General features: G+C 47.3%; 1 protein-coding gene across 1 annotated transcript in view; it reads right to left on the reverse strand.

The window, feature by feature from the left end:
• Positions 1-9,218, reverse strand: part of LOC118215609 (zinc finger protein ZFPM1-like) — a 45,236-nt gene extending 36,018 nt beyond the window's left edge. Inside the window, exon 1 of the mRNA XM_035396507.1 lies at positions 8,796-9,218. Within this exon, the coding sequence (XP_035252398.1) occupies positions 8,796-8,835 (40 nt within the window). The 5' untranslated portion in view covers positions 8,836-9,218. The remainder of the gene's footprint in view (positions 1-8,795) is intronic.
• Positions 9,219-14,371: the final 5,153 nt, after the last annotated feature.

A 14,371-nucleotide genomic window follows, 5' to 3' on the forward strand; every position in this document is an offset into this window, starting at 1 on the left:
ACCAGCCTGCTCCTTCAACTGCTGTCCTGCTCCAAGCCTCCTATCGGACTCTATTCCTCCCTCTCTCCCTCTCTCCACCTCTCCTCCTCTCACTCCCCCTTTCTCCAACTCTCTCTCACAGAAATGAACACAGAAGAGGTTTATCCTCATGCCCTCTCTCCTCCTTCCTCCCGACACAGAGGCAGAGAGAAAAGGAGAGAGAGAGAGAAAGAGAGAGAAACATAATTTATCTGCGTATTATCCAGAAAGGCAGACACTTTAATCAAGTCAGCTATGAAGTGAGTATTTCCATTCTTATCTGAGGGAGGAGTGGAGCTGTGGCTCTGATAGAGAGCTGGAATGATAATGGGGGGGGGGGGGAGGAGGGAGGGAGGTTCGCTATTGGGCGCCTCGCTCCGCTATCTCCACCCATTATCAAGCGGCCTATCGCTGCCTCCATCGCTCCCGTGGTAACAGGGCCCGCCGAGCTCCAGACCCGCCACGCCCGCTGAGCTGCCTCCCTGAGCACAGGGGGCGCTGGAGAGACGGACGGAGGCAGAGGGAGAGAGAGAGAGGGATAGGGTGAAAGAGAAGGGAGAGGAAAGGAGAGTGAGAGAGTGAAAATGAGGGAGAGAGATAGATGATTAAAGTGTAAATGAGTAGCAACATTAAATGAGTTCACAAGCAGCCATTTCCCAAAACCGGCAGAAGAAGGGATTCAGGTCGTCCACTTTTCTCAATTTTATTTAGCCTTTACTTAACCAGGTAACTACGGTCAACGTGGGGACAGGACATTGAGCACGAAGCAGGACAGCAGTTTCCCAAACACTTCCCCTCAAATCCAATCACAACCCCTCCTGCACCTGTCCAATCAGAACCCGTCCCGTTCCTGCCCAATCACAGCCCTCCCATAACATGTCACTGCTCTTTCCTACCCGGCCAATCGCTGTGCTTCCTCTTCCGCCGTCCCACACTCCGCATTCCGTGCCGCACAAGGGCACACGCGTGACCTCTGACCCCACAGCCCATAATAACACCTGTGCCGTATGTTTAAGTGTGTTTGAACTCCCACCTCCCGCGTGCCGTACAAGCGGCAGTCCAGAACCCGCCAATAACAGTACCACGGCAACCAGGCGTGACCCGCGCTGACAGGCGGCTCCCGCCGGTGATAAACGCGCGCCGGGCCGGGATGTTTGCCGGGGGGAAAGGCCGCAGACGGTGGGAGTCCAACGCCTCTCTTATCGCTGGCCCGGGGGGGGGGCCTTGTCATAACATTAGTGTTAGTGAATCTGTTACCGTGCCAACTGGCTCCTCCCCGAACCTATAGCCCTGCACTCGCTCAACTTCCTGTCTTCTCCAAGTACGGAAAGCAAACATTCGCATTTTCAAAAATGCATGAGAAAATTCATTTTAAACTGCCAATTTTACATAAATAATCTTGAAATGTGAACGCAAAAGATTGTCTTTCCAGTTTCAATAAGTAAAGAATGAAACCAACGCGTACTCGTAATTGAATACAAAATCCCCAAAAAAATATATAATATTACGGAGAAACACGTAGTGCACTCTCTGGGAAACTCAAACAGGTTATTTATCGCACACATGTATGAAGCACGAGAAGCACGGATGCTGCGGCAACAGCCTTCTTCAGCGGGCTAAACGTATTTTCTGCATGTTCAGCATGCTGAAGGAGGCTGCTGGTGAAATGCCTGTGCTCATCGTGCTTCATACATTCGCGCAATAAATAATCAGAGTGAGCTTCCCGGAGGGTGCTGTGCGTGTTTTTCTCTACAGTTTCAATGAGTCTAACGAATGGCGTATAAAACAGCAGCCTACACAGGGGGAGGAGAAATAGGCCATTGAGGAGAGAGGGAGAGGGAGGGAGGGAGGAAGAGAGAGAGAGATGTTCTTTTCTATGCTTTAGCAGAATAAGAAATATTTTGTCACGCCAATAAAGCATTTTGAATTTGAGTGAGAATGAGAGTGTGTGTGTGTGTGTGTGTGTGCGCGTGTGCACTAGATGTGTGTGTTCACCATTTCCGTGCCCTATAGTCTGAGAACAAGGCCCTCCTGCACAAGCTCCAGACCTGTGTGTGCTTTGAGACAGTCTGTGTGGTATACCTCTGTCTTTGGGACAGTCTGTGTGATGCACCCCTGTCTTTGGGACAGCCTGTGTGCTACACCTCTGTCTTTGGGACAGTCTGTGTGATGCACACCTGTCTTTGAGACAGTCTGTGTGGTACACCTCTGTCTTTGGGACAGTCTGTGTGATGCACCCCTGTCTTTGGGACAGCCTGTGTGGTACACCCCTACCCCATCCCAAAGCTCCACCCCATCCCAAAGATCCACCCCATTCCAAAGGTCTACCCCATCTCAGTGTCCAACCTCATAGTAAAGCTCCACAACCATCCCAAAGCTCTACCCCACCCAAATGTCCAACCCCATACCAAAGCCCCATCGCCATCCCAAAGCTCTATCCAATCCCACTGTCCAACCCCATAGCAAAGCCCCACCCCCAGGTGAAAGTTCCACTCCATCCCACAGTCCGTGGGATGACCACATCCATGCCCCGGCACATGGACAGGGTTCAGTCCCCTGCCCTATGGCACCGCATAAGCTGCGTTCCCATCTCTCTCTGTTGCCCTCTGCTTCCTGTCTGAATAAAGCAAAAACACTGCAAAGTATCCACTCTCCTTTCAAAAGGAAAGTATAAACGCTACAGAGACTCAGTAACTCCCGCGACTCATTCTCTCTGCTCAATAATAAAGCAAGAAAGGAGAAATATTTTGTCATACACACACAATTAGTTACATATTTGCTTCATAAGTTGACATCTCTGCTCATCTACTGCTTCCATGAATGTGGAAAGTTGGCTGCAGTTTTCTGTTTGTGCTGTAATGTAAAACAGGGAAGAATCAGCGCTGGTACTGGCTAACACGGCCAGAAAAATATCAGCTATTGATACTGGTCCCAGAATTTCCACGCCGAGGATTGCAACAAAGTAAATATAACCGCCCCCCCCTCCCCTTCAAAAAACTCAGAACAGAACAACTCAGAACAAAGAAACAACTCAGCACAACTCAGAACAGAACAACTCAGAACAAAGAAACAACTCAGTACAACTCAGAACAAAGAAACAACTCAGTACAACTCAGAACTGAACAACTCAGAACAAAGAAACAACTCAGTACAACTCAGAACTGAACAACTCAGAACAACTCAGAACTGAACAACTCAGAACAAAGAAACAACTCAGTACAACTCAGAACTGAACAACTCAGAACAACTCAGAACACAACAACTCAGAACAAAGAAACAACCCAGAACAACTCAGAACTGAACAACTCAGAACAAAGAAACAACTCAGTACAACTCAGAACTGAACAACTCAGTACAACTTAGAACTGAACAACTCAGTACAACTTAGAACTGAACAACTCAGAACAAAGAAACAACTCAGTACAACTCAGAACAAAGAAACAACTCAGTACAACTCAGAACTGAACAACTCAGAACAAAGAAACAACTTAGAACAACTCAGAACTGAACAACTCAGAACAAAGAAACAACCCAGAACAACTCAGAACTGAACAACTCAGAACAAAGAAACAACTCAGTACAACTCAGAACTGAACAACTCAGTACAACTTAGAACTGAACAACTCAGTACAACTTAGAACTGAACAACTCAGAACAAAGAAACAACTCAGTACAACTCAGAACAAAGAAACAACTCAGTACAACTCAGAACTGAACAACTCAGAACAAAGAAACAACTTAGAACAACTCAGAACTGAACAACTCAGAACAAAGAAACAACTCAGTACAACTCAGAACTGAACAACTCAGAACAAAGAAACAACTCAGTACAACTCAGAACTGAACAACTCAGAACAAAGAAACAACTCAGTACAACTCAGAACAAAGAAACAACTCAGTACAACTCAGAACTGAACAACTCAGAACAACTCAGAACAGAACAACTCAGAACAAAGAAACAACCCAGAACAACTCAGAACAACTCAGAACAACAGAAGAAACAACTTAGAACAACAGAAAGACCAATACAGAAGTACACAGACACAAATGGGGGAAACAAAATGGTTCTCTATGAAAAACAAACTGTGGGAACCCATCAATCAGCATCGAGTATCTCTTAGCACGATCAGCACGGCAGCCTCGCGGCTGGCCTGGACGGCTTTCTTTCCTCTCCCGGGCACGAACTCACTCTTCATTTTAAACAATTACACAAAAAAACAGCTCAGATAGTCATCAGCAAAAAAAAAAAAAAAAAAAAAAAAAAAACAGGCCCTGCGTCACGCCGTTATCAGACGCGGAATCTCGCCCGAGTAATACGCGCTATTAAGCTTTCATTTAATTAATTGATTACAACGGCAGTTAGCGGGAAAACACGGGCGAGAGGACGCGGGAGAGAAAGGGAGCGCGCTCGCACCTATCGTCTAATTACGCGCGGACGCTAATCGTGTTAGCGGCGGGGGGCTAATTGGCGGGCGGGGCTTTTGTTATTTCGGCGGAGTCCCGCGCCTGCCTGCTGCGCCCAGATAAGAACTCTTATCGCGCGCCATCTCTATCGGGGCCCAGATCAGCCCCCGGGACCTATCTGAAGTTCACATCAAACTGCAGGCAGAACAAATAATGAGAAACACACGGGCTGAGAGAGAGAGTGTGTGTGTGTGTGTGTGTGTGTGTGTGTGTGTGTGTGTGTGTGTGTGCGTGTGCGTGTGTGTGTAGGGTGTGTGTGTGTGTGTGTGTGTGCTCATGCGTGTGTGTGTATCTGTTTAGGGTGTGTAGGGTGTGTGTGTGGTGTAGGTATGTGTGCGTGTGTGTGTGTGAGTGTATCTGTTTAGGGTGTGTGTGTGGGTTTGTGTGTACTCATGCGTGTGTGTGTGTGTGTGGGTGGGTGTGTGTGGGTGTATCTGTATAGGGTGTGTGTGTGCGTGCCCATGCGTGTGTGTGTGTGTGGGTGGGTGTGGTGTGGGTGTGTGTGCGTGTGTGTGTGCCCATGCGTGTGTGTGTGTGTGTGTGTATGTGTGGGTGGGTGTGGTGTGCGTGTGTGCATGTGTGTGTGAGTGTGTGTAGGTGTATCTGTGTAAGGTGTGTGTATGTGTGTGCGTGTAAAGTTATTTCTAAGTCTCTTGAAATTTTGCAGAAATAAAAAAATTGAATGTTCTCTTCAAACTTCAAACTTCAAACAGTCAGGGCTGACGGGAAATGATCTTGAGATTTTTCGCCGAGCAGCAGGAGTTATTTTTGATATTCTCCTTATCTTGAAAATCAATGAGAACTGGAGAGATCAGCAGAGACACAAGGAACGCTGATCTCTGCACTCCTGGCAGAGCCAGTGGCAACAGAGCAGCCTCCTGCTTCCTCCTCCTGCCCTTTGACCTCTGCCGGTCAGGTGACATCATCCAGTGGCGACGGCCCCGGTCAGCTCTGATGATGTCACAGAGGAAGGCTCTGCGTCCTGCGCACATTCGGCCCCCTGCTAGCGTCACGCCCTCCTGCCCTGTCCTTCTGTCCGTGCTGCTCGCCGGGACGCGCGGGCGACCGTCCGAGAACGCGCCTCGGGAACGACGTGGTCAGCGCCCGCGTTCCACGCCGATCCCTCCCCGGCCTTATCGGCGCATCACGGCCGTTATCGCCACGGAGATCTCCAACCCCCCCCCTATCAGCCTTCACATCTCGGCTGGCTGAGCGTAATCCCCGCAGCAGGAAGTTTGGCAGAAGAATTTCATTACTGTATCGGGGGAGGGCCGCATAATCTGCGGGGGAAATCAGACCGTCAGGAGAACCAGGGAAACTAATACACAAACACACACACACACACACAAACACACACACACACACACACACACACACACAAACACACTTGTACGCATACGCGTTAATGCGACGCACACACTTACCCACCCGTGTACATGCGCATGTGCACACATGCACACGGGGGTACACACTAACGTGCTTGTGCACCCGCGCATGTCCTAGCATCACTAGCGTTGTGACCAGCTTGAAGGTCAGGCAAGTTGGGCAACCGCTCGCTAACATTACGAAAGACGGCAGAGGTCAGAGAAGTGATGTCCTTGAAGGCGCAAAGGATCGTGGGATTCCTTCCAGAGATATCCACACACAGATGCATGGGATCGGGGGTTTGTTCACAGACATACGGTGGATATGGTGGGTGCAAAACATCATAGACAATGATGAGGCTGTCAGTCAAGGTGGTCTTGGGGCAGGGAATAATGGGTCAGGGGTGGCCAGGGCAGACAGAGATACAGAGACCGGTCCTGTATCCCCACTTAACCTGCGTGCCCACTGAAGGGGGCGTGTCCTGCCCTGACTGACGGTGAAAAGCCCCACCCACGCACAGAGGCTGAGGGAGGACCCAGGAGAAGCAGGGGGGAAACCCTGCTACTTGCACACACTGGCTCTACAGGCAGGCCAGAGGGGCGGCGTGGGGTTTCACATCACCGCATTAACTCTGTGGTACACTGCCAAGGCTTGATATCTCATAAACGGGACACAGTCAGGGAAGCCTCCGAGCCTCAACAGGAAGTGGGCCGAACTCCCACGAAGCCGCCGCTTCCTGCTTCGGGTTTCCCTGCCGTCCGCTTGCATAACGGCATGCCAGATAAGAAAAATTCTATTAGAAATTGATGGGCCCACCACTTCCTGTTACAACATGTCGCTTCCTGTCACTCTGACATCACATCCCAGCCTGATGCCAGTTGCACAGCTCAATCTCTCTCTCCGGTAGGAAAACACTATGGGAGGGCTGGTGGACATACATGTCTGCAGACAGCGAGAGGTTGGTTGGCTTCTGTAAGTTCAGGGGTCAGGCATTCAGCGGTGCACATGCAAATTTTGACATGTCCCAGTAACAAACAGGTATCCATGGGGAGAAGGCCTGAAACTGATGGCAACGATTAAGCCATTATCGTTTGTGCCGAAAACATTCTTGGTAACAATGCCATGATCCTGTGTGCCAGGCAGTTCTTTACACCATGGCATCAAACGATCCAAACACAGAGGGAAGACTTCCACACGATGACCAAAACGTGTTCGGTCCATTTTAGTATTTACTGCAGAGCCCATAGGCTCAACACTCAAACGGGAAAACAAGAAAAGTATGACCTTCGATTTTACACTTTTATACACTTTATAGTTAAAGTGGAATAGAGAAAGGGAGACACTAGTCTAACATTAAAAAACAGCAATGCTCTGTAGTTGTTTAGCAAAGGGAAGAATAGTCCCGTGTAGAGTCCCCGCGACTGACCGTCTCTCCTTAGGTACCGCCTGCAGACTGCTTCTTACGAGTGCGCGTCTGTCAGTCCTCAGTGGAGCTTCGATAGAACCCTTTAGCACACTGCATATGCTAATGTTACCTTATCGGGAGATTTCCCTCTTCTCTCCGAGAGTCTCTTTCTCCCTTTGACTCGCATTAATATTTATTCTTGAGCAGCCTTTTCAAACTCAACCTCCAAGATATTGCCGTTGTGTCCTTATCGCGCCGAGCCATCTTTCTGGAGGCAGAACTGAAACATTGCCTGGCACCAGAGCAAAACGGCTTTTCAGCCCCACTGCTCCGTTTAACTCGGTGAAACAAATTAATTTTATTTTTAATTATATCAGCTGCGAGATCACAAACTCGCGATAAACCCTCGCACATTCGCTAAACACTAGGGTTCGTCAAACACGGCCAGTCTCATGCAGCCAACTGTAAAATAGAAAAGAGAGAGAGCGAGCGAGCGAGCGGCGGCCGCGCGGCACAGAGTTAAAGGCGCAGATGAGAAGAGATCCAATTGTAATCCCTATCGGCGGGTGAGATCAGCTCCCGCGCTATCTGGAGTCCCCATCTCTGGAAACAGAACTGAAAAGCCGGAGGAAAATGCAACGCCAGACTCCGAGCAGCCACAGACAGAAAACAAATAAAAAGATCCAATTTTAATCCTTATCTCTCCTGAGATCAGATCGCTCCTTATCTGAGCTCACATCGCATTTTCAGAGAACAGTGACGTTTTCAAAACAGACTTAAACAGGAAACCATGCCCACAGCTATCGGCTGCATATGGATATCCATTTTTAAAAGAAAGGACAAAAGGTAACGCTTTAAATTGTACATAAATCATGTCAACCACGCAAGTGTAAAGAGGAAAAACTGAAGTACCCGCAGCATACATAATATAAACACGTCAAAGATAGGGAATACATTTCAGTACAGGAGTTGCAAATATATCCTTCAACAAACACAATTTGGTATATGTACTGCAATGCATCTAGGTATATGAATCTTTCAATCATGCGACTCATGTTTATGCACAATCTAATGACACATAAACCGTATACCAACGTATCCAGTTCTTCGAAATTCATATCGACATTCGTTGTTTGGAATAATTTTCAGGTTGTTTTTATCAGACCAAGCGTGAGCCCATACGTGCGTGTGGTGAGGCTGATAATTAACTTTAAGGAACGATGCCTCGGTCTGTTACGTCTGAAATTTGATAAGCTCTCTGAGAATAGGGTTTGTACTTCTGACATGTAGAGTACGAAAGTGCTGTCAGGACAGCGTTCAGTCAGGCAGGCGCAACGGTCGCTCCACGATACATTGCTTGATACATTGTAACCCCCTGGAACAAGTGTGTTTTCAAGACAAAGTGTTTGCTGACAAGACACAGACTGTCGTTTTCCGCTTGTCCGTTGTGATAAATGTAGAAAACTATGTTCACCAAACTTCCAGCGCAGGAATTATACCGAAAATACAGAACATTTAAGTAAAAGACATGCTAGATACTTACGTTTGATTTGTCTCGGCTTCGTTTGCTTTCTTCTTGACATGGCTGTTCCGTTTTCAACGAAGGCAAAGCGACCTACCAGAAGAGAACTAATAACGTACCCCGGTTTGACCACCGGACGGATATAGCCACATGTCCTGTATATATGCACGTGACAAATAAAAGCTTTCTTCTTCTTGTTCGCGGAGATCGCTACCTGTAGACTACCGAAAGAGCGACTTTTCTCTGCCGTCGGATATTTACCCACGTCGCTTTTCTCGCCTTATCGAAAAATTATAGGCGATAGCTAGCTCCTATAACTGTTCTTATTATTCACTGTTATAGACGTGGTCATAATGGTGTTCGTTTCTCGTATTTTGCTCAATTCCTTTCCCCTACTGTACCACAAGCGTGTACTTTGAATGGAAATCGCACAATCTATGAGACTGCTGCGTGAGACCACGCCCCCGTAACGGCCAGTGCGTGTGACGCAGCGCCGCACGTTGTTTGAGCGAGAGGCGAAGATATTCCAAACCAGCGCTTATGATAGAAACTCTTCCTTTAGCCTGGGCTAGGAACTATTAAAACTATATGACGTCGACACAGTGATTAATTTATAGGATGGATTATTATTATAATTATAATAATTAGTAGTAGCAGTAGTAGTAGTATCAGTAGTAGTTGTCGTTGTGGTGGTGGTATTAGATAGACAGTAGTTAAGTCAAGTCACCATCATCAAATGCAAATTCCACTATGTTTTTTCGGTACCCTATATATTTTTATATGTTAAATAAATTTTTATATGTTAAATAAATCTAACAGCGGGTTTCTTTGTCTTTTGTGACTTCGGACCCAACCCAAGGGATTATTGTGCCACTGTCGCGGCCTGCTGCATGTGCAGAAAGCTCTGCTCTGTGCGCGCGCCTGGGCTTCAAGACAATCTTAAGAGATGTCCGATAGTTCCGCCGTGGGTGTGAAAATAGGAATTTGCCTTGTATGTTTCTGCCCCCTAGAGGGATGTATGTGCATCGAGGGAGCCACGTAGAGCAAAAACTCAATTATCAGATGGGAATTGAAAAAGTATTTATACAGTGCCCCCTAAAAGTATTCTAACGGTAGAAATGTGTTATTTTCGCTATATACTTAAAGTATTTGGACTTTACAGAAACAGCTGTTTTTGTTTTGAGTCCCCCCATTTACAGCTGTGTAAAAGTAAGTTAACGAATTAACTCTGAAGTATATCAAAGGAATAAAGTCAAGCAAAGCAAAATATAAAGTTGCATAGCCCTTAAATGCAACGACTGCATCAAGTCTATGACCCATTGACATCACCAAACGTTTGGAATCTTCTTTGCAAAAGCCTTACCAAGTCTTCACTGCAGTTGCTTTCAGTTGATATTTGTTTTGGGGGGTTTCTGTGTTCAGTCTCAACACATGCTCAACTGGATGAATCCACTTCTCCCCATTGGTAAATGCTTTGGTTGCAAAGGTCATTGGCTTGCTGCAGGTTGAAACACAAGAAGTTGGAGGAATTTACATATTTATAAAGCAGTCTTGTCTGTAATGTAATTATTTGGCCACCAGGAGGCAGTCGTGACTCTTCCCTGAGCAAACTGGGACTGTCAACACGGTTGCCTCAAACAGGCTGATTTCAAACTTGCATTGGATTCACTTTTCTGTAGGATGCTTTGACACATGAGCACTGTCTCTACACAGTAGCCACATTTCTGTGGGAAATATGAATGTAAGGTTGTTTGGACCGGATGGTTTGTTAAAAGGTGCAGTCAGAATGGGCCTTCATTCTGGACAGGCATCAATTATCGTGGCTTGTAATTGTCATTGTTACTGTGTGTTTTCAGCAATAACTGTATTGGGATTCTGAGCTATGCTGTGATTTGGCTGTGTGTGTGTGTGTGTGAGAGAGAGAGAGAGAGAGAAATCCTGCCATTCTGGGTAGTGTGTAATGTTTAAAACTTAGTAGAATCCTGGCAAATTACAGCTTTTATGGAATTAGACTGGCTGCTTACTGACTGGTCACATGACAATTGCGAAATATGATGTTACATCATAAAATGAGCAGTAATTAATCCTGTAAGTGCTAAAACAAAGCTGATCTACCTCTCTCTCTCTCTCTCTCTCTCTCTCTCATCAATGCCTCGAGCTCCATCCAAGGAAAAAAGGTGTAGTTGTGTGTGTGTGTGTGTGTGTGTGTGTGTGTGTGCACGCGCATTTACGTGTGAGCATGCAAGCATTTACGAGACAGAGAAAACAGATATTTGTCTCTGGTTGCATTGGTGAGTTGGTTGCATATAGTGTCTGTTAGACAGTGTGTTGGGAGGAGAATGGGAAGAGTCCACCCCTATAGCCACTGCATTATTGACATGATCTGCGCTGTGCACACACACACACACACACAGACACACACACACGCATACACACACACACACATACACACACAGACACACACACACAGCGAGGTAAATGTGAAAGGATATGTTTATATTCAGGCTGAATAAGCACAGAACTCTCCATATGGATCGCTGTTTCCCAAAGGCTGGTCTCTCCTCGTGTAATTAAGACCTCCATACTTGACAGCTGCTCATTTTTCTCTTGGGTGAGGACAGCACACCATCAGAAAATATCTCACCCCCTCCATTCCCAGCCCAGAAACAGTAAATCTGTCACACAGACCCGCCACCAGCCCCCTCCTCTCCCCCCCCCACACACATCCCATAGCCTGGGTCCCATAATCCTGGCTCCAGCTGAAACTGTATCCCAGCACTCCAATCTGACACACCTTACAGGCAGCACACAACACCCCCAAAACCCACTAAAAATATCACCCACATCCTGCAGTAACACTCCAGACACAACACTGACCAATAACACTACACACAGGACCGCAACCCACAAAGTAACACTGACCAATAACACTACACACAACTGTTCGTAGGTGACTTAGGTGCATTAACTGTCTTAACGACTACTTGTATTTTTTTTCCATAGATTGCGTTGTCGCCGTTCTCGTTGTTAGTGTTAATCAGTTTAACCATCAGGGTCCAAGTTGAACTATGCGGTTGTTCCCTGCACTTGGACCAGTACTTCTCTCTAGGGGTTTCGTCATACTTGTTCCTGGTTATGGTTATACACTTTGTTGTACGTCACTGGATAAGAGCATCTGCCAAATGCCTGAAATGTAATGTAATGTAACACAGGACCGCAACCCACAAAGTAACACTGATCAATAGCAGCGTGTCACTGCAGATCTCCTGGGCATGAGGGTGTCTATAACGTACAGAGATTGGCTGTTGAAAAGTTCACCCTCCTCTGTCCGAGCAGCTGATTGGTGCCCAGGCTCCAGTGGAGTGGTAGCTCTGAGGACGGAATGTCAGGACTGCAGCCTGACGCGAGCCTGGAAACGCGAGCGCGTGCCTGCGCAGATCGCCGCATACCGCCGTCCCGCTGCCCTGCGCAGGTGGTGGTGCGAAGGCGTGCGCGAGCTGCCGCCCGGGCGCCTCGAGGCAGGGCCGGGGCTTTTACGGGGGCTCCGGTGACTCGTTCCTTCTAGACTGCCCGGTAACAGTTACCGAGGGGCCGTTTATCGGCCGTGACAGAAGCGTGTGAGGGCGCGGCTCTGGTTACACCTAGCAACAAGGACGGCAGAGGGAGAGAGAGAGAGAGAGAGAGAGAGAAACCCAGGACGGTGAGAGTGAAAGGGAATTGTTGCTGATCCAGGGCAACAGGAGCTCAGGTTTTATGGGAGCTTCCAGTCAGGTGAAGGAGGCTCCTCAGGGAGCAAACGTCACTGACGTACAGATCAGTCTCATGCAGAACCACAGGGCCTCCTCACAGACGTCACAGAATTACAGGGTTACCTTTCACAAGGTTTATAACCCACAGGGCCTCTTCACGCAGGTCACTTCCTAACTCGCTCCTTCGTGCAGGTTATTAACCCAAAGGGCCTACTGGTTAAGGTCAATGACACATGAGGGCTCCTCATGCATATGACTCACTGACAGGGCTTCCTCATAGGGCCTCCTGGTGAAGGTCAATAACCAATGAGGGCTCCTCATGTATATGATTCACTGACAGGGCTTCCTCATGCAGGTTACTATAGGGCCTCCTGGTGAAGGTCAATAACCAATGAGGGCTCCTCATGTATATGATTCACTGACAGGGCCTCCTCATGCAGATCACCAACAGGGCCTCCTGGTGTAGATGCTGAACTTTATAAAGAGGCAAGGTTCAGTGCCAATGGCCCTTAAAGGGCAGAGAGAGTAATTTGTGGAACAAGTAAAATTAACCTCCAAATTCTCCCAGAGAGAATTTTGGTTTTTTAGATATTCCTGAAACCCAGAGGTGCGAGGAGAACAAGGGGAATGAAGCACTATGCATTCCTCTAATTCCCAATATTCCGGTAAAAACACAGGACAATGCCAATTACCACCAGCAGTCTACGCTCTCGTCCTAACTCCAGCAGCAGGAGGTATGTGTTTAGGTGTGTGTGTACAGGTGTGCATTAATGTGTATGTGTAGAGGTGTGCGTGTGAACATGTGTAGAGCTGTTTGCTGAGGTTCAAGTCAAGTAGGGGTGCAGATATTTGAGTGTGTGTGTATCTGAGAGTATATGGGAATCCGTGTATGCTGGCCTGTGAGTGTGTATGACACTATGTGTGCGTTTGTTTGAGAGTGCGCATGTATGTGTATACGAGTGTGTGTGTGTCTGTGTGTGTGTATATATATGAGAGAGAGCATTTGAATGAGGGTGAAAGAGTGTGTGTGTGTGTGTGTGTGTATATATATATATATATATATATATATATATATATATGAGAGCGAGAAAGAGAGAGGTGTATGCAGGAAAGAGTGTGTGTGTATGTATATATAATGCATATATATAAATATATATATATCAGAGAGAGAGAGATAATCTGTATGCAGGAGAGAGAGTGTGCGTGCGTATATATAATACATATATATGAGAGAGAGTATTTGTATGCGGGAGAGAGAGCATGCGTGTGTAGGGTTGCTGCGTCCTCTCTGGGTGATTGAGGTGAGGTCAAGCGGCTCTCTGACGGATAATGATGTGTTTAAAGTTTAGCGCCAGGAAACACAACCTGATTAGCGGCTAATGTTCCCGACGGCGGCCCATCCATCATTGCCCCCGCCCCGCCCTTCTCAGCGCCGACCGTGTATTTGCACAACTGAGGTTGGTTTATACTGAGGGTGAAAATGCATAATAAACAGGCAGATTAAAACCCCTTGAACCGAGGGCTTTGGCTGAGAGTGATTACGGGGGCGATGGGGGCGAGGGTGAGGAGACGTGAAAACAGACGGTCGAGAAGCGTCGGTTCGTTCAACGGTAGCATTTTAGCGTTACCAAACCAAATGTGTTTATGGTACTGACCCAGTATTCTTTGATCCCAAAAGCTAAGTCCCAAAACATGGCTTTCAAGTGAAAAGTGAGTGAAAGTGCTGTGTTGAGTGTTGCGGACCTGTGTTCAGCGCAACAGACCTGTGTTCAGAGTGACAGAGCTGTGCTCAGCGTAACAGAGCTGTGTTCAGGGTAACAGAGCTGTGCTCAGTGTGACAGAGCTGTG

The sequence above is a fragment of the Anguilla anguilla genome, chromosome 16, assembly GCF_013347855.1.
Source record: "Anguilla anguilla isolate fAngAng1 chromosome 16, fAngAng1.pri, whole genome shotgun sequence".
Lineage (NCBI taxonomy): Eukaryota > Metazoa > Chordata > Actinopteri > Anguilliformes > Anguillidae > Anguilla > Anguilla anguilla.